We start from the raw sequence: 21,248 nt of genomic DNA on the forward strand, positions 1-21,248 counted from the left end.
ATAGGCTTTTAGTTGAGGAAGACCTTTTAAAGTCTCTGCAGCCCAATGTCAAAGAGGGTTTCCGTTGAACAAAGAGGGAGCGTGCAAGGAAGCCTGAGGCAGATGGTGCAGCCAATCAGACATGCTGTAAACATATGATCTAAAAGGGCTATGGAGACAGTGGGATGACAAAGTTAATGTCTGCTATGCTTGGTGTGGAGGAGTCTGGCAGTAATAATGAATAGTTTTTGGACACTTGCATGATCATTGCTGTTTCCATTTCTGATATATAGGCTAGGCCACTAAAAATGCATACTTTTAAAGTTCCTTTACTCTATTTTACAATGTCTATTTTTTAAAAAGGAAATAAAATACATTTCAGGAATTGTTGTTCAGCAGTTCCATTGCAGAGTCATTCAATGTGGTCAGAAACCCTATGTGAATTACAGTGTTTTACAATTACACTGCCTTGCCATATTATCTATCCAGCCCGTTCTCACAGCTTTTTGGTTAAACAAGGACCACAAACCATAAACCATCATTAACTTTAGCGTGACGCATAGGAAATGTCTTTATTTAGTTAGTTAAAATGGTGGGGAACTGGGGATGTGGAGCCGAGGAAATGTCCTTGAGAATTCCTGTAACAATAAGGTGCTGCGTATAAGTCATGGACAGATAGCGCGACATAACACACGTGAAATCTAAACGGAAAGTGAGAAAGGCGGTTCTGGGAACGCTATTGTGTCTCTCATTTTCCCCCATGTACTGAAGTCCCGCCCAGGCAGCTCAGCCTATAGCGCTTGGAGGACAGAAGAGACTGAGAACCGCAGCCACAAGGACATGCTGTAGTCCCCGCTAGAATCTTCATCTAGACACCTTCAACCCATTTAAAGGTGAGAGAAAACTGGGACCGTTTGTTTCACGTTATCGGTGTTTTGCGACCAAACATTAAGATTGCAAATGTTTATGCTGAATTATTCTATCTTCGTGACGTAATTGTGGGACAGTCGTTGAAGCAGTGAAACGCGCTCGGGACAGCGTTTAACTTTTCAAACCCCCTCAGTGAGGAAACGTGGTAGCCTACAATTATTGTACCAAAGACGTGTTGGTGGAGCGAATTTGTTGAAACTACTAAAACAGACACGTGAGACGAAAGAAAACTGAGGACCGTGAGGAAAGTGTCGATATAGATTCATAGAATATCAATTAGAATTTTGCGTCACTGAAATTCACGAATGATTCTTTGTTTAGTTTATATTTATTTTACATTAGGCCTGTTATATTAGCCTACCCATGGTAGTCATTATACAGGCCTCCATTTAAAATACTCAAAATAACTTCATGTCTCTTTGAGATTTCAATCAGATGGGCGGATTTTAAATGAAATTAATATCGCATTGAATGAACGTGCACTGTTTTTGTTTTATCCCATGAGAGTAAATTAATGTTGTTTATTTCGGTTTCCGTAATTAGCAGTAGAGGAAATCAGCTCCAGCTATCATTACAAAACATCTTTCTTCCGTGCTCATGCTTTTACTGCTATCTGAAAGTGAGCTCTTCTTCGTCCTGCTGCTGACTGGATGTGATTCAGTAGTGTACTGTTATTTTCCACTACTATATTTGAGAACCACCCCATTTCCTGGCAGGAAGAGCTGCTCCAGGAGATGGTACATGTCTGAGTTTAGTAGGATACTTAAAGCTAGCTTATTAGTTTAAATACCGTAAGCAGGTCTGCAGAACATGCATACTCCCATCCAGTGGCGTAGGTTTGATTTTGAAATTGGTGGGGACGGGGACATCATTATAAATATATTTTAAGTTTTGATCGAAATTATTGCTAAGGATATATCAGTGTCACTGGATATTGGTAGGGACACGTCCCTAGCGTCCCTACTAAATTCTACGCCCCTGCTCCCATCCATTTCTGCACTGCTTATTTCTTGTCTACCAGAACACGTTGGATTTTTCCATTCAGTCTGCCAACATTTTATCATTGTCTGTCTTTCTTGTAGTGTGTGAACATTGGATATAGTTTAGCATTTAAGTCATGACATTTTATCCTTTAACATTTATTGAATATTATTGATCATTATTTGCTTGTGTGTGAGTGTGTCAAACACATGATGAGTGTGTGTGGAAAATATCTTGTAACAAATCAGCTATAGTAATCAGGAGTTCCAGATACTTGAACTGCTGCAGCTGTTCACAAATGTCCAAATATTTTGCCCTGCCTGAAGAAGGCTGCCTGTTGAAGCATGTTGCATACAGTGAAGATCTTGTAGCCCTGGGTTTCTTTTTTTAAAATAATGGTTTTGGTTACTCATTCTGTGCACAGTACACAAGCAGATTGCATCTAAATATGCAAGCTTTTATGTTGTCTTTTTTTCTTGAGAAATATTTATAAAAGTACAAACAGTATGTGGATACTTGTTTAACCTGCAGAAGACTGATTGTGTTTACTCTGATGTAAGCACCATTGAATGACTAACATTTTCAGCAAGTACACAACTTCTAGGATTTATGGTCAGCTGAGGTTGGGTTTGTCTAATTCATTTGCTGACTGTTTTGTGATGATTAAGCTACTAGAGTTGTTGTACACTTTCCTGTAATTTTGTGTGTACACGTTTAGCTATACTTGTAAAGGACATTTGTGTGTGTGTGTGAGAATTCCCTTGACAACTGGCTTGTGAAGACACTATTTAAATAGACTCAGTCAAATTGTGTTTAGCTTTAAATGTTAAATTTGAATATCAATATATATCAGTATAAGGATTAGAGTTTAGCGACGGACATTTGAAGTAGCGATGCTGGGAGCAGGGAAATCTACTTAGAGCACTTTATTTTATTAATTAAAATATCAATATTTGGCGCTGATATTTTGTCCCACCCCTATACACATTTTTAGTGTTTATTTTACTTTGGTGCAATCACATTTTGACTCTGGGTCCTTTTACAGACTGTGAAGTGTTGTCTTTGGTTTTGTCTTGCATGTAAATTATATGAGGGATGTTTTAGTTTATCTGACATTTTGATGTAATTTAGGCTGCCTGACTTAAAATGGATTTCAGGTGTGTTACATCAAGTGCAGGACTACAACTGGGTACTTGTCTGCATTTTGTGAAAGGTGCATTGTACTCATTAATGGTGTTTAAAGTCCCCCTGTAGTGAAAATCAAGCTTTTAATAAAAATCTTCTCATTTAAACAAGCTTTTTAAAGTCAACACCATTGCTGAGTATTTTCTCCTTAAAACTGCAGTGAACCAAAGACAGTCTCAAAAACGCGATTGAAATCACTGGTGTTTCTTACGTCACAAACTACCTTGTAATCAGTAATCACGTCAATGTGTGATCGACAACGAGTGGATCTCTGAGCTGGTGTGAGTGAGTGGAGGCGGGGATAATTTGCATATTCATGGACCGCTTATACTAAATGAGGCAAGGTGTAAAGTTACATTTAAGCTATTTTAAGGCATGTAAAAAAAAAATTTCAAGGAAAAAACATTTACATATGTGATCAAAAGTGAGATTTAGGGAACAAATGATTGACTACAGGGGGACTTTTAGATGATGAACATGTCTAATACTACTCCCCTTCCTCGTTGCATTTTATGTTTCACTACTGTGTTTGTTGTCATTGCTCTCCATCTGTGCAGCCCTTTTATAGGTACATCAATGTAAACCCTTTTATTTTTTGACTGGCTGACTGCTGCAAAGTGAAGCCAATGCAGCACTAATCTCAATAATTAATAAGATCAGTGGAATATGCATTGTGTACGGCATGATGCAAGAAGTGCATCAAAAGATATTAGAGATAAGTCTGCTGGACTGCCTTCATTAGGAATCAGTATGAGCGTTTTATGCTAGCCTTCATGACGGTGTCTTCAATACTTAAGATGACCTAAATTCTTATCCAGTGTCTTTCAGGATCGATAGGACATTTTTAATTGCGACTTTTGCATTTTTTTTTTTTTTTTGCAATAAAACATCAAGGTATTAATATCCTAGTTAGGTACATTTGATCTCGACTAAAGAGATATTTGCTTTGTGCAATTTTATTTTGCTTATTACCTGGAATTTTGCCAAATAAATAAATTCATGGATTTGAATTTAAATTAATTTACTAGTAGAGACCATTGAGGGAAAGGACATAAAGCATAGCTCATGAATGAGCAGCCAGTTATAAGGTGTTGACCTGGACAAGTCTTTTTTTTTTTCAGAATTATTTGATTGCTGAATGTAGCAAGTGAATCAAGAATCAACCATAGAGCCAGACCACACATACCGACAAGGCCATAACCACCATAGAACATTGATAGGGACAAGTCCCCCCGCTCCCCACCATAAATTAGACATGGCTAAATTGTCCTCCTCAATTTGATATTCTTGATGCTGCTCTGCTGCACTCTATTACGCACCACTCTGTTTGTTGTTAGGGTGACAAAATGTTTTAAGTAACTTTTTTTTTTTTAGGCTGGTCTGCCTCAGCGGTCTAAAATTATTGAGATGGCCAATCAGATTTAGCAGTGAAAGGGTGTGAGACAAGAAATGTTTTGCCCCCTCCACAATGTTCAATACATGGTTACGGCCTTACATATTAGTGATGGTTGGATCGTGGTGGGATTATCACGAAGTGAAATTATTGAAATACATATGGGCTGCCCCTGTGTAAACATGTTTATTGTTGGTCTGAGAATTATTTGGCTACTGCAAAAATTTTGTAGAACAATAATTTTTTTTTACAGTGGCTTTTATTCTAGTGCATTCATTTGATCAGGCCGTGCATTCCCTGGGAATTAAACCCATGTCTTTCCCATCTTGCTTTACCAGTTGAGCTACAAGAACTAACTTTTTTTTTTCTTTTTGTACAGAATATGAGAATAATATTAACTAATTTAAAAATGCCTTTCAATCTGCTTGATACTATAATTCTGGTAGGCTGTCATTCCAGAGCTTATTTATTTTAAACATCCATCAATTTATATTTAGACTAGTGCAGTCTTGTCAAAAGTCAAAAGCTATTTGTGTGCGTGCTTTGTGAAGCGTGTCAAAGGTTTTTATTTACAATGTGTTTTTTGAAGCGTTTCACATTGTAGCAAATCACAGACATGACTGTTGAGCTCATTAACACAGTGGCAAATCAGAGGGTTTGTTCAAAGTTTTCACAAGAAGTGATTGACAATTTAGAATATGTGACCCGATCTGGCGAAATGAGTCGGAAGTCGCAACGTTCCATTTTAAGATATGGGCCGATTATGTGGAAAAACAATGAAAATAATATATTTAAAAAAATTTTTTTTTTTTGCTAAATCTCAAAGAACAGACATTCAAAAATAATCTCCTAAAGTTTCGTAGTCCAGATAATTGAGTAAATGTATTTAAATGACTATTAAAGTTTACAAAGTTTTACTAAATTCGCTGGAAATGCTTTTCTCAAATCCTCTCGTCACCTCTGAGCATTTCCCGGGAATCCCCTCAAACTGTCTCTGCTCTCCAAATATGGTGTTTCACGTTGTATAGGACCAATCAAAAAGCTTAGAAATGTACACAAACGCTGATCATTTGTCAATGGGAAGCCCCGTTTCGACTGACCGGCACGCGATTGGTCCAGCCATCCTCCTGTCAGACTCGCAGCGCTCTGTGTAAACAAGCTAGCAGATCTCCTCAGAAAGATTAAATATTATTAATTTGAGAAATGTCGCTGTCAAAAGAGAGCAAAGTCGCCAAAAAGTCGCCAAAAGCGTTGAACTCACTGGAGGCTTCTAACCTAAGCTCTGCTGCTGGTCAGCAAGAGTGGCTAAGGCTAGTCAGTGATTGTTTTGGATCTGGAGACGTGTCATCCTCTGATGACAGCGACAGCGAAAGTGACAGCCCTGTGGTATTTATCGTGTATGGATGTGATTGAGTGCAATTATTCTGTGAGTGTATTTATCTGCAAGGAGAATCCATTACAGTGTGTTTGATTTATTTTAACCCAATATTTAACTGTTGGCAGAGCCGGCTCTCCCTATAAGCGAACTAAGCGGCCGCTTAGGGCCCCGCCGCCACTAGGGGGCCCCCTGACTACAGATGGTACTCGCCGGTGTCGCCGCGGTTTAACAGTCAACCAACCGTGTAAAATCGTTGTCTTCCCTGGACTTGGAAATTTGACCGCAAAAATGAAACGGGTCCATCCATCGGGTGCAGAAAAAGGAAAAAAAAAAATCCCATTATAGTAGAGCTACTACTCTAACGAAATCCAGATTTTAAGTAGTTTTTACTGTAGAATTATTTTTGCATGCATTTTTGAACTTGGCACATTACAATGCACAAAGAGCCGCCTATTGCATTTTCTGCACAATTCGCGGTGCTATTTCACAGCAGCCTCGGGAGGGTGCGTTAAATTGGACATTATCCCATTATAGTAGAGCTACTACTCTAACGAAATCCAAATTTTAAGAAGTTTTTACTGTAGAATTATTTTGTAATGAATTTTTGAACTTGACATTACACAATGCACAAAGAGCCGCTTATTGCGCCTTCAGCCCAATTCGCGGTGCTATTTCACGGCAGCCTCGGAGGGTGCGTTAAAGTGAGCATAAGCCCATTATAGTAGAGCTGCTTCTCTAATTAAATCCAAATTTTAAGATGTTTTTACTGTAGAATTATTTTGTTAAGAATTTTTGAACTTGACATTACACAATGCACAAAGAGCCGCCTATTGCATTTTCTGCACAATTCGTGGTGCTATTTCACAGCAGCCTCGGGAGGGTGGGTTAAAGTGGAAAATATCCCATTATAGCAGAGCTACTACTCTAACGAAATCCAAATTTTAAGCAGTTTTTACTGTAGAATTCTTTTTGTATGAATTGTTGAACTTGGCACATTACACAATGCACAAATAGCGGCCTATTGCTTTTTCTGCAGAATTCGCGGCGCTGTTTCTCGGCAACCTCAGAGTGTGCGTTAAAGTGGACATTATCCCATTGTAGTAGAGGCACTACAACGAAATCCACATTTTAAGCAGTTTTTACTGTAGAATTCTTTTTATATGATCTACATGTAACGTGTAATGACACTGTAAAATGTAAAAAGTGTTAGAGTTTTTATTAGCCTAGATTTATATTTTATAACTAAACATTTTATATAGGCTACACATTTGGCTAATGATTGGTCGCTGAAGTAGTGTTTTTGTAGTTGGAATATATAAAAAATAATTACCAACTCAAACTAGAATCTTTTGTAGAATTTTTAATCTATTTGATAGCCTACATCAATGTTTAAATCACTTTAGAAGGAAGCAAAGAAATTACTGGTCCAACTTCTCCCTCTTTTTAAAGTGTGGAATAGGGAAAAGAAGTTCAAAGATCGAGACTCCAGCAACACCTCTAGTAGGCCTATATGCAACAACTTTATTGAAGATTTTTTAATACTAAAGGTTTTAAGCTGCCTAGTGGACAAAAACAGTTAGTGCTCTTTTAAAATTTACAAAGCATTCAGACAGTAATAAAGTAGATGTAGAAATTTGAATAAAAATAGAAACTTTACTTTTACTGTTTCAGTGAGTGTACTTTAATAAGCAGTAAAATAATTGTGGGCAATCATGTTAAAGAGGTACAGATGAAATGTGTAAGGGTTAGATTGTATACAGTTGCTGATTTGCGGTGGCAATACTCCGTTATTCACTGCAAGGCAGGGCCCCAAAATTATCCTGCTTAGGGCCCCCAGATTTACAGAGCCGGCCCTGACTGTTGGTATCTCCGTTATGAATATGTTACACTGTTATTGTCAACTAGCCTACACAAAGATATGATTGCATAGGCTAACATTATTTGTTCTCTGTTTCCTTGTCTCTCTGCCTCTCTCACTTTCTCTCTCTCTCTCACACACACACACACACACACACACACACACACACACACGCACACAGACACACACACACACACACACACACACACACACACACACACACACACACACACACACACACACACACACACACACACACACACCCTCTCTCAAGGAAAACTGTAGCACCTCTGTTCAATCTTTCTGATTTTAGTAAATGTTTGTAAAAGTGCCTTTTAAATTATTTATTCAAATAAAAACTTTTAAATAATTTGAGCTTCAGCATGGCATAATAGCATATATTAATGTCTTTGGTCAAATTAAGCTGTACAATAAATAGTTCATCCCTTTAAATGCAATGGATTTTGAAAGATATCAACAAAAAACGGGCAAAAAACTTTAAAAGCGATTTTCTCAGGTTTTCAGTTGGAAAAAGAGGGCAGACGACCATAATTCAAATGTATATATCTTTACAACCATTCAAGGTATGACTTTGACTAGGATATCATTTGAAAGCTTATGGTCTCCTCTTTCCATTAATACCAAAATCTCAATTTTGAAATTTGGGTCACTGTGACTCATTTTGCTGGATCAGGTCACATATGAATAAAAGCTTTATTTTTCTTACTCCTGACAAAACACTGCAAAGTTGTCGCTTCAGAGTGAAAACCGTATTTACATGCAAGACTGAAACAAAATTGCAGTGACTGATAACCTGCATTAAAGGATTAGTTCACTTCAAAATGAAAGGTTTGAAACAACTTGAGGGTGAGTAAATGATGATAGTTTTCATTTTAAAGTGATCCTAATCCTTTAAGTCCTGGAATGTAAATGCTGACTAATGAATAATGTTTATTTGTTCTTCATTTATTAAGTTTTTACTTAACTTTTATAGAATTGTTTACTTAATTGGAAAATATTGTAATTGAAGTCAAAACATTTTTCCATCTAGTTATTTATTAGGCTAATTGATGACACTAATAATAGTTATAACTCATTTAATTTAATATATATATATTTTATTTGCAAATAGTTAAATAATTATAATAGTTTTTGCTATAGTACTGACATTTTTATGAGAACCACTGATATTTTGGTATTGTGAAAACTCTAGCTAGCATATCAGCTGTCTTTAGTGAGGATGTATTGTGCTGTAATTTGATCAATTCCGGCTGGTCATTGAAGTCATTAAGCAAAAACCTTACAGTATAATATGTTATTCAAAATATTCATAGCTCATAATTCATAATTATTTATTGTGCCTTTACAGGAGCATGATTCCAGTGACTGAATTCCGGCAGTTCACGGAACAGCAACCGGCTTTCCGGGTTTTGAAGCCATGGTGGGATGTGTTCACAGACTACCTTTCTGTGGTCATGCTCATGATAGGTGTGTTTGGATGCACTCTGCAGGTAAATATTACTGTTCTTCTCTTTAAACCAAATACCAAAAGAAAACTACTATTTTTATTTTTATTATTGTTATAGCTGAAAAATGAGTCTTAAAGTCAAAATGAAGCATTCAGTCAAGTTCATTATTTAGTGAATGGATTTAAACTAAAATCAAATTATATAACAAACACGGTCAATGTAACCATTTAAAAGAAATGAATATGTTTTGTTATAGCTTTTGTAGCAAGAGCAGCGCTATCTTACAGTAACACTTGCTGTGATGTCACAGGGTTTGTTGTCTTGCTCATCAGAAACAATGGTAGAGAGACAGTTAAAGAAGACAGTGGAGGACAGATAGTGAAGGATAAAGATAGAGACCATGAAAGATGGAAACTGGACCACTATTGCATTAGTCCTGGATGTAAAAATTAGTTTTACAGTGTTAAAGCAAAGGACAAAAGAGTACATATTCATAAACTGCCGCTGAAAGGGAGAATAGTTGCTTCGTTTCCTGATACACATTCAGACACAAAGTCCCACCGCCACAAGATTTCCATAGTTACACTTGGAAATACAGCATGTTGCCGAAAAGACTGTCAGAAATGAAAATGAACCACAACCATGATAATAAACACCCATCTGACAGCAAAATAAATATTTCTTACCGCAACTCCACGTTTATCAATCAGGACTCCATACTTTGGATAGTCTCCAAAGGTTATCCCTAATCCCGTCATCTCCCTTGCCATTATCTTTTTTTTTTTTATCATTTTGCATTCCATGCAATAGTTTTTAACCAACCTTTTCTTCACTACTGGAGTCCTGAATTATTTCCTTTTTTTTTTTATCAGCCCAGAATTGCCTTGCAAATAGCACTGGAGCCCTCTATTGGTCATCTTCTTGGTGACAGATATTATGACTTTATCTAGTAATGATTACAGCAACTAAGCAGAAAAGTCAAAGACCAAAATCAAGACTATAATAATCTTCATTAATCCAACAGAGCCAACCTACGCCATGTCACAGGTTGTAGTACTGCAAGATGGCGGTGACCTTGCTACAAAAGCTATAACAAAAATGATTACATTTTATTGTGTTTGTTAAATATAATTTGATTAGAGTGGAAATCTATTTATTAAATAATATTAACTTGACTGACTGCTTCATTTCCACTTTAAGCAGTACCAAAACAAAACATACAGGTCTGGTTTTACAGACAGGGCTTATATTAAGCCCGGGTTAAGCCTTAGTTCAATTAGGACATTTAAGTAGTTTTTATAAACATACCTTAGAGAAAAAAAAAGCACTACTGATGTGCATCTTGAGACAAACCAATGGCACTGACATAATTTAAGATATGCCAGTGCGAGTTTCTTTCTGTTAACACGGCTCAAACATGCATTTTAGTCTGGGACTAGGTTTAAGCCTTGTCTGTGACACCAGGGGGACTGTCTTCCTTGATCAACGGCAATGGAATAATAAATGACTTCACACCATAGATGTATTTCCTCTGTGCATGAACAGCCCACTGTTGGGCAGTGCATACTGCATAAAGAAGTGGGAGTTTGCTAACGGAAAATTGCTAAATTCCAGTCACCCCACACGAAAAGATTACCCTTTCTTCCCCTCATGGTGGCCCCTCTATAAACACAAAATGACTCCTGTAGTCTAGCTGCTCGGCCTCGTAAACTAGTGGGTGGAGCTTCAAGCAGCAAGTTTGCCCTTCAGTTACAATTCCTCTAGATGATCCTGAATTATTTTTAGTTTCAACAAACAACATTAACAGGAACCCATTGTTAGGACAGGGATATCCCCCACTGTCCCTGGAGGTGTGCATCAAAGAATGGCACAGCTGTATGATGAATTGCAATTTGTAAATTGCAACTGGATGTTCATGATGATCTCAGTGAGGCAGTAAAATTTGTCCTAATTAATTATTTTACTAATGCCACTGCATAATCCCATGGTTTGCTAAATGACCATGTGTGACTGGGGGCACTTTGAGTGGCCTGTAGTGCATAATGGACATTTTATTAGCCACTTGGGGCTGCTGCGCCTCACATCCATTTTAATGCAGAGAAGCCATGTTCAGAGCTGCTGATGCTTCATTAGCAGACTTTACTTTGCAGTCTGCCTTTTGTGCTTGTACTACACTATAGTGCTGTATAGAGCTCTCACAATTCTCTTTCCCTCTCTTTTTAGCTGATTTTTCTCATTTCTAGTTGCCTTTGCAGGCAGAAACCACATGGCAATTACCAGACAAACTAAACTGTTTTGCAGGAAAAGGGGGGAAGGGCACCCATCTTGAAATGAATACAGAATGCTTTTGTTTACTGCTTTTCACTTCTAGTGAACATACTTTCTTTTCTTTTTTTTTTTTTCTGCCTAGTGTGTCCTTTAAAAATATTTAATGCAAAACTGAGTAGTTGTTGAGCACCTTTTTCTGCCAACTCAAAGGTATTTCACCTCCCTCGAGTCAAGTGGCCAGTGCAATGATTTCTCATTTCCTGTCTGAGTCACAACACTTATGTCAGAGCACCAAAATGGTTATCTTAAAAGATATTCTCCTCATCAGATACTGTTACACTGTTCCCGGCAATCTAAAGGTGGTGTGGGATTGGAAGTTCAAACCATAAAATGAGCCTCATCTTCCGTTTTACACACTGGAGGTTTATCTCTCTGATGTGTTCGAGGTTTATTAGCTTTCATCTTTATTTTTTATATTCAGGGAAAATTACTTGGGCATATTCGTATAATTAGAATGACTGTACATGGATGAATGCTACTTTTATGTGAAGCAAGCTCTTAATCTGTGTGTAAACTCTCAAAGGTATAGCTTTTCAGGATTACCCAAAGTATGGTCCATAAACAGGGTTTACTGACTCTGGTGGGGAGCAACTTGACTGGCCTGCACAAAAACCTGACCTGAACACCTCTCCAAGCTGTAGCAAAGTTAAAAAAACACACAGTTCACCAGAAAGCTATTGTATGACATAGCATTAAGATTTGTCCACACAGAAAATACTGGAATAACAAAACCCATTAATTATAAGTGGGTATGCAATAGGGGTGTAACGGTACACAATAATGACGGTTCGAAGTCACGGTTCAGTATATCAGTGCTACAGCAGGGGGAAAACAAACCCTGTTTTTTTGTAATTAAACAATGTTTTACTGGACAAACTATGTCTGTCTTTAAATAAAAAAGTCCTTAAATATTGGGAGGGGGCGTGGGAGATCAGCAGAAAAAAACAAAACTTTTACCAAAACCATTATAAAGAGGCAACAAACAACAATTCCACTGAATCGTTCTTATTCAGACTTGTCACTGTCTAAACAAGCCCGGCATAGAAGTTCCCTGCCATAGAAAAGCATATGGGGAGGGGGGGATTTAAACCTTAAAAAAAAAAAAAAGGTTTAAATAAGGGTGTGACCAAATAATTTTAAGAACCACTACTGTATGGCAAGCCATGCAGGTTTATGACTTAGTTTGAAGTGCTTTATATAAGGCATGTCTCATGTTTAAGACAACTTGTATCGTACACTTATCCGGCTGCAGATCACTCTTTGTCTTTAGTTATTTTTTAGATGTGTTCGCAATATCCAAGTATATAAATATTAACGATATTGTTCCATCCTAGGGTGGGACACATGGAGTTTGAAATGAAGTTCCACATGCAGCGGTTAAAACAACACTATTTATTCAGTACACATGCATACCGAACCAAAAGACCTGTTCTGAAAATGTTCAGTACAAATATGTATACCATTACACCCCTGATGTCTGGTGGCATTCATTATATATGAGCTAATGCTCTCGTATGATTCGGCATATCTCCTGGCGGCATTTTATAACACTATGTAGCATGGGTGTCGGAACCATTGTATATGGGTGGGACAAGACCCACACACTTTTTAAGACCAATGATATTGGACCCACTCAAATTTACCGTCTCTAATTCAGTGCATATGTCTGTTCACTTTTCAGAGCGCCTTCAGTCAAATCCATTCCACTTGAGGAATGCCCTAATAAATTAAACTCCATTCCGCGTTTTAGCTATAGCGTTGATTTCCACGCTGCTGCTCAAATCCATTCCACTTGGCTCATTCAAAGTCCCACCAAACCCTTACTTTTCAGGCTAGACGAGCCAATGAGCATGTGCTGTCCTAAGTGCGAGTCTCAGGTTCCTATGGGAACCGGAGCTTCTAACAGATCAATGGAGTAACAATGACTTTACCAATCAGTGATTGGCTCTTTTACTTACAAGGTGGGAAAGTTTCTCCCATTCATAAGTAATAGTGAACTGTCTTTCTAGTCTTTGATATCTAGCTCAGGTGGGTCTGGCTGTGTGCTCACATACTATCACTAAACAAGCTGGTATTTTAAGTGAATGTTCATTCAAAATAATTTGTAAGTTTGCAGGCCAGTCTAGTACCTGAACTCTTTTACTTTGAAGCCACACTGTTGTAACGTGCAGAATGAATCTTGGCATTGTCTTGCTGAAATAAGCAGGGATGTCTCTTAAAGAAAAATTGAGTATCAGATTGTACTAGACTTAAATCATTTAAATATACATACAATAATATACAATATCATATATCGTAGAACATTTATATGATGTAGTAGCCTATTTGAGTTGATATTACTCTTGCCAAGCTCTGATTTCTGAGAGATGCACACACAGACGGATTTGTGCTCGTTTCATTTTTACTCTCACTCATTCACTTTACTCATTATTGCATAGAGATTTTAGATAAGGTATTTGGCTTCGGGAACACCTCTAGTCTACTCCAGTAAAAAAATTCTGGAGGATGACCCACCCACATTTTTTTCATGCTATGTAGTATTGCTCCAGAATGGCAATGTTGCATTCTCTTCTTTAGTCAGATTTCAGAAATGTGCTATAAAAATGCTAACCATTTGGATAGAATATCAGCAATAGTCTAAGTATGTCTTAATTTCATTGTGTTGATTCTGATAGCTACACTCTTTTATCCTTTTAGGTGATGCAAGACAAAATCATATGCCTTCCTCAAAGGACATTCTCTCCAAACCAGACCGAGCTGATGTGCCCACCACCTTCCACAAATCATGTAGCGTTAGTGCCTGTCCATGAGTTGAAAGGACTGAAGACCAACTTGGATATTCAGCAGTATAACTACATAAACCAGATGTGCTACGAAAAGGCACTGCATTGGTATGCCAAGTACTTCCCTTACCTGGTTCTCATACATACTTTAATTTTCATGGTGTGCAGCAATTTCTGGTTCAAGTTTCCTGGCTCCAGCTCTAAAATTGAGCACTTCATATCCATCCTGGGAAAGTGTTTCGACTCTCCATGGACTACCAGAGCACTGTCAGAAGTGTCTGGGGAGAATCCTGAAGAGAAGGACAACAAGAAGAACAGTGCCAGTAGGTCAAACCTTGATACTCCGATTGGAGAGGGCAACCTGGAGAAGACTTCGTCTTTAAGATCAATACCTGAAAAGATTGTCGTTGACAAGCCAGCAGCAAGTGTCCTTGACAAGAAGGAAGGAGAACAAGCCAAAGCCTTGTTTGAGAAGGTCAAAAAATTCCGCCTGCATGTGGAGGAGGGTGATATATTATATATGATGTATGTCCGTCAGACTGTTGTAAAAGTGCTCAAGTTTATCCTTATAATTGCATACAACAGTGCTCTGGTGTCAAAGGTTAGGTTCAATGTTACCTGCACTGAGAACATGCAGGACATGACCGGTTACCGGTACTTCTGTTGCAATCATACCATGGCCCACTTGTTCTCAAAGCTCTCCTACTGTTATTTGTGTTTTGTTGGTGTTTATGGACTCACATGCCTTTATACATCTTACTGGCTGTTCTATATTTCTCTCAAGGAGTATTCCTTTGAATATGTTAGGCAAGAGACTGGAATTGATGACATCCCAGATGTAAAGAACGATTTTGCTTTCATGTTGCACATGATTGATCAGTACGATCCCCTATATTCCAAGAGATTTGCAGTGTTTCTGTCAGAGGTGAGCGAAAACAAGCTGAAACAGCTCAACCTTAACCACGAGTGGACAGCTGACAAGCTTCGGCAGAAGCTTCAAACCAACAGCAATAACAGGCTAGAACTTCAACTCTTTATGCTGTCTGGACTCCCAGATACCATCTTTGAAGTGACAGAGCTGCAGTCTTTGAAGCTTGAGATCATTAATAATGTTACCATACCAGCAGCCATTGCCCAACTAGAGGATCTCCAGGAGCTTTCGCTTTACCAGTGCTCGCTCAAGATCCACAGTGCAGCAACCTCATTCCTCAAGGAGAACTTGAAGGTGCTGCGAGTGAAGTTTGATGATGGCCGTGAACTTCCACAGTGGTTGTATGTGTTGCGGAATTTGGAAGAGCTCCATCTGATTGGCTCTTTAAGTTCTGATGCATCAAAGAACGTAACCTTGGACTCTTTACGAGAGCTCAAAGCGCTGAAGACCCTGACACTCAAGAGCAATTTCACCAAGATCCCTCAGTCCATTGTGGATGTGGCCAGCCATCTACAACGCCTCTGTATTTGCAATGATGGCACCAAGCTGGTCATGCTTAACAACCTGAAAAAGATGGTGAATCTAATAGAACTTGAGTTGGTGCACTGCGACCTCGAACGCATACCACATGCCATTTTCAGCCTGTCTAATCTACAAATGTTGGATCTGAAGGAGAACAATCTACGCTCCATTGAAGAGATCCTCAGCTTCCAGCATCTCCGTAAACTGACCAGTCTGAAGCTTTGGCACAACGGCATCACTTTTATACCTGAACACATCAAAAAACTCGGGAGCTTGGAGCGCCTCTACTTAAGCCATAACAAGATCGAGATCCTACCTTCACACTTGTTCCTCTGCAACAAACTGCGCTACCTCGATCTTTCCTACAACGACATCCGTTTTATCCCACCGGAGATAGGTGTTCTCCAGAGCCTTCAATACTTCTCTGTTAGTTGCAACAAAATCGAAAATATTCCTGATGAGCTCTTCTTCTGTAAGAAGCTCAAGACTCTGAAGCTTGGCAGAAACACGCTGTCTGTCCTTTCACCAAAGATTTCTTTCCTAAGTGTACTGACTCACTTGGAGTTAAAGGGTAATCACTTTGAGATCTTACCAGCTGAACTTGGCTCTTGTCGCGCCTTAAAGAGCAGTGGACTTGTTGTAGAAGACGTTCTGTTTGAGACGCTGCCTTCAGACATCAAGGAGCAAATGCAAGCAGAGTGATTGCTTAGCTTTAATGCCAAATATTGTAATCTGACTCCTTAGGAGACAAGACTCCAAGTGTTGCGTCCTGTAGTATGTATTGCGATCTATATGGGTGAGTACCTGCAATTTCATGTTTAAAGCTGGACTTGAGCTTAATGGTATTTTAATGCAAAAAAAAGAAAATCTAAATATCTAGGGATGAACACCTTTTAATGCCTTATATTGTATATTATGAAAATGTAAAACGCATTTAAAAACTCTTTTATCTTAATTTTCTAAGATAATGTAAATCTGTAAGTCATAAAAGACAATTTACGACAGGGATTCATTTACAGACAGTGGCATGCAATTCCATTGTATGCTTTCACTGCTTATGACTGACATTTGCTTTCACAATCCATTAAGCTTTTACAGGTCAAGTACTGTACCACGTGTTTTGCACTGGAAATGGCGATATTAGAATTTGCACTGGAAACTTTACCATTCCTTTCATTTTTCTTTTTAATGTGTATATAGGACTTTGCAATGATTTTAAGTATATATAATATGAAAATATAGAGTTCATGTAATCATTCATACTAGTAGTGTTTGTTTTCTCTGCATATTTGCTCTAATAATTCTAAAGCTTTTGGAGAGCAGGATCCTTGTGCATTTGTTTCTCAGGTAGACTTCACACGTTTTTCCTTGCATCACTGTTTTAAGGTTAAAAAAGTTTTACAGCTGTTGGTAGTGGATCCTGGGCAGATAAAGATAACCACATTGCAGTATACATCTTATAAACTAGTGGTACCAGCTTCAACGGTCATATAGGTTTTTTTTTTAAATGGTTATGTATCCTGCTGTGGTTTGCCTAGTTTAAACAATTACTCTGATTTGATTTCTCCAGTGCAAGACAGAATCCAGATGCAGAAGGGCTTTCTCTTACTTTATCTTGGCCTTTTGTACAGAAACCAACAATGTACTCTAATAGACATTTTAATCATCATATTAGTCAACAGTATTTGTCCATCTTGTATTGTACGGTGTAATTGTAAATTTCATGCAAACTTAAGGAAAACATTTGTCAGAAACAAAGCTCTAAGATTATATGCAAATGCATTTTAAGAAATGTATTATTTTATAATGACCTTTATGCAAAAATAAATAAATAGTCAAAGATCTCTCAAGGTGCACCAAGATAAATCAGGTAGACTTTAGTTTCCTTAGTATTTTCTCTCAGATACTTGGAGGAGATAGATTATGAGTGTCTTTAGGTCATGTACATGGCAATTACATTGTATTTGATCTGATATTGCCTTGAGAGAGGTGACTCGTCTGATGTACTGAGATCAGCATGTGGCCTTTTTCTACAGACTGCCAGTTACATTGCCATCATAAAGAGATATTGAATCAGTGTTTCACATGTGTTACCAGTGTCTTGGAATTCATACATCTTTAGGCGCTTTAAGAAGTTAAGACTGAATACTTGAGTTACATGGCCTTTTTGTGTGTTTTTCATGTTGTATTTCAGTAATATTATCTACATGAATAGCTTTGGATCATGCATAGTAATTTGTTGTTGTTGTAAAAAAAAAAATTTTTTTTTTTAACAGTAGACCTGTCTATGGTTAGGAAGGTCAGTTGCTGTTCTGGTCTTGTGTCTGCATGTTAAAGGTTATAATGATGTTGATGCCAAAGTGCAAATCTGTGCGTAAAATGAAGGATGTTGTTTCTTGCCATTAGATATAAGTGCTGACATAATGTAGTGCTGACCATATGCCTTATTTTCCTGTTTTGTATAATTTGCATTCTACCAAAGTGTTTTTAATTTGTAAAACGGCATAAATAAAATGCATGGTTTTTGTCCCTTGCGTTGAGTTCAGTTAATGTTTTGTAATTCTCAAGGGAGAGTTGTCACCCAGGTGGCAGTATTGTGCAGTAAATGCAACACAGAGTCTGTGCAATTTTTTAAGGATAATTTGCTGACCTCAAATGCATGCATACACCGGATAGTCTGAAACGTTGCCGGCATTAAAAAAATGCAATTGCAAACAAGATGGCAATTTCAGAATTTATATTTTTGGAGAGAGGGCAGTATGATGACGACATTATTCGAATAAGTCTGGGTCTTATGTTTAAACACTGAAAATTAATTGTCAAATGGACAAAAAAATCACATGCTAGTACGTAATTGAAATAATCCCATGAACAGTGTAACATTATGCCTTTAGAATAATTTGTATGTGGGTGTTGTCTCCTGTCATATCTCATGTTTCAGTCACATGATCAGCGGTGATGGATATGGCTATTGATAGCTGAATCATGTCCTGGGAGAGGGAACATACTATAGCTACAGCCACTTTCAAAGGCATTACCTCTGCCTTGCATGTGGTTATTTGATACAAATTATCATACATTTTAAGGTAAAAACAAACTCTTCTATTTTCTCTACAATATGTTCTCCAAATTAGGCCAAGTTTTTTATGCATCAGCAGAGGGCAGCTATATAGCTATAACTATAAGCATACTAATTGGATACTAATATTGTTACAGCTTTCAGTTTTTTGTGGCATCTCTTCTAACTATGACTGAAAGTGAACAGCACATGCCTTTATTTAGAACACATCTTGTATAATTACCATCCTGAAACACAATACTATGAAAAGATCGGCAGGCGGCTAAGTACTTGCACCCTAAAATAGAGAGTACAACACTATTTTTCCAACAAGATGGAGATGTTTAACTCTTGCCTGATCCCTTGTCACCACTTAGTATGCAGAATTCCATGGACCAAGGCTGCGTCTGAAATCGGAGACTCTCTTGAGTAGGTACTTATTTTGAATAAGTAATTACTTCATGACCACTAAAAAAGTATGTTCAATATTGAATGAATGTATGTATGTAATCCGTATGTACTACATTCGCCATGTTGCCCTTATCACGTGACCTACCAGCGTCTGTTGAGTCGCTTCACTGACATTCAAAAATCCTCTCCCGTGGCCTCATGGGATAGTAAAGTGTTCATCGTATGCACAATTCAGAATCGCGCTGGAAGAAGTAGGTCATCTGGGTATTTCGAACATACTACTTTTGTCACATACTGTTTTTCACGTACTAGGGTGAAAAAATAGGGAAGTATGTGATTTCGGATGCAATCCAAATGTAGTAAGATCTCTAAGGGCCTTCAACCAGGGGGTCGCGACCCCTAAGGGGACCACGTCGGTATTGCTGGGAGTGAATCAATTATTATTATTAATAACTTAATATTTTAGCAAGTTTTTTAGTGCAAAATAGAGCATGTTGCAATAGCAATGAGTAAGTTCATCAATCTGTTGTCTGGAAAATTTTTGCAGGTCTGTGATTCGCGTTGCATTAAGGAATGAGAAAGTTCTGCAGCAGACCTCAAGCCTTTATAAACTTGACAAGCTGATGACCCTGGACAGTGTGATCTTGAAAATTTACCCTGAAGAGAAGATGGCTCTCCGTTCAACCATGAAAAGGCAAGGTGCAGCAGCTGTCAAAGTGGAGCTGTGAATAGAAGCAAAAGGACACTTGCAAAGTTGTGATTAGAGGAAAACTGATTTGAATGCAAAATAAACATAAACATAACTAACTCTAAACATAACTAAAATCTTAATTGCTGTTCCACAGTCTATCATTTTTTCACAGACAGGTCTTAGACTAAGCCAGGACTAGGCCTTAGTTAAATTAGGACATTAAAGTAGCTTAAAAAACATTACTGGTGTGCATCTTGAGACAAAACAATGGCACTGACATATTTGAAGATATGTTAGTGCAAGTTGCTTTCAGTTAACACGGCTCAAACATGCATTTTAGTCTGGGACTAGGCTTAAGACTTGTCTGTGAAACTGGGCATTTAATTGTCATTTAAAGACGAGTCATCAAAGCTAAAGCCAAGTCAGTCTTTCTTAGTATAACAAGTAGTCTTTCACAGTAGCTGAAAAGGCAAAAGCTTGAGTGCCAAGAAACGTCCTCATACCCAGAATCTGCCTGCAGCACAAATTGGAATGTGGGATTCACCTTGTCACCCTCTGTTTCGATCAAACTCTAAGACTAGATCTGTGAGGTTTTCTGATATCTGTCTTTTGTCTCCATCTGTGTGTACGCAGGTGCTTAGTCAAACAAAACATCCACAACCACCTGCACTTTAACGTTAAATATGACCCACACCAAAGGTTCATGTGGAAATTAAATACAACCGCTCAGCAGGACCTGGCTGCCCAGTGGGCTGGGGGAGGCAAAGTCTCTTTAATCTTATTTGCAACCATATGGTTCATTTGTAAAACATAAAGGATTTCATTTACATATAAACAACACAGAATGCTTGCAAAGGCATGTATTTACCTGCATAAGGTGAGTTTTTCCCCTATTATTCTGGTGTCTGGTAATAACTAGGCTTTATATTCACTTCATGTTTACATTTTTTTTTTTATATAATTGTATATTTTAAATATTATCCGTTCTATGCATCTAAGGTGACAAACTCAAAAAGTATAGAGAGTTTTTAACATTTAGCTGATATACCATAAACATTATGTTCAGCCACCTTTATTTTAGATATGCTTAATCTGTAACATAATCTCTGATGATCATTTTAATAATAATAATAATTAAAAAAATGCTAAAGTCTGTAATCTGCCACAAAAATATGAAAATTATAAAAGAATTATCTATTATCTTTTCTCAAATTTTTTCTTACATGTTTTAGTACAGACTGCTTAATCAGTTTCAATCATTCAAACCAATTGCCCAAGTCACTATAACAAATAATATTAATAATAATAATAATATATCAGCCAAATAATAAGCACTTTCTGAGCGACAGCT

At 37.7% G+C, this 21,248-nt stretch overlaps 1 protein-coding gene across 1 annotated transcript; it reads left to right on the forward strand.

Annotated features, from left to right (window-relative positions):
• Positions 1 to 561: 561 nt before the first annotated feature.
• Positions 562 to 18,271, forward strand: lrrc8c (leucine rich repeat containing 8 VRAC subunit C). The gene is made up of 3 exons (XM_079883197.1): positions 562 to 872; positions 9,074 to 9,215; positions 14,199 to 18,271. The coding sequence occupies exons 2-3, from the start codon at positions 9,078 to 9,080 to the stop codon at positions 16,437 to 16,439; spliced, it is 2,379 nt and encodes a 792-aa protein (XP_079739323.1). The 5' UTR covers positions 562 to 872; positions 9,074 to 9,077; the 3' UTR covers positions 16,440 to 18,271.
• Positions 18,272 to 21,248: the final 2,977 nt, after the last annotated feature.

The sequence above is a fragment of the Squalius cephalus genome, assembly GCF_949319135.1.
Source record: "Squalius cephalus genome assembly, chromosome: 10".
NCBI classification, from domain to species: domain Eukaryota; kingdom Metazoa; phylum Chordata; class Actinopteri; order Cypriniformes; family Leuciscidae; genus Squalius; species Squalius cephalus.

Coding starts and splice junctions, on each gene's coding strand:
- lrrc8c (XM_079883197.1), top strand. CDS start 9,078: ATGATTCCAGTGACTGAATTCCGGCAGTTCACGGAACAGCAACCGGCT. Junction 9,216..14,198: donor TGTTTGGATGCACTCTGCAG/GTAAATATTACT, acceptor TTATCCTTTTAG/GTGATGCAAGACAAAATCAT.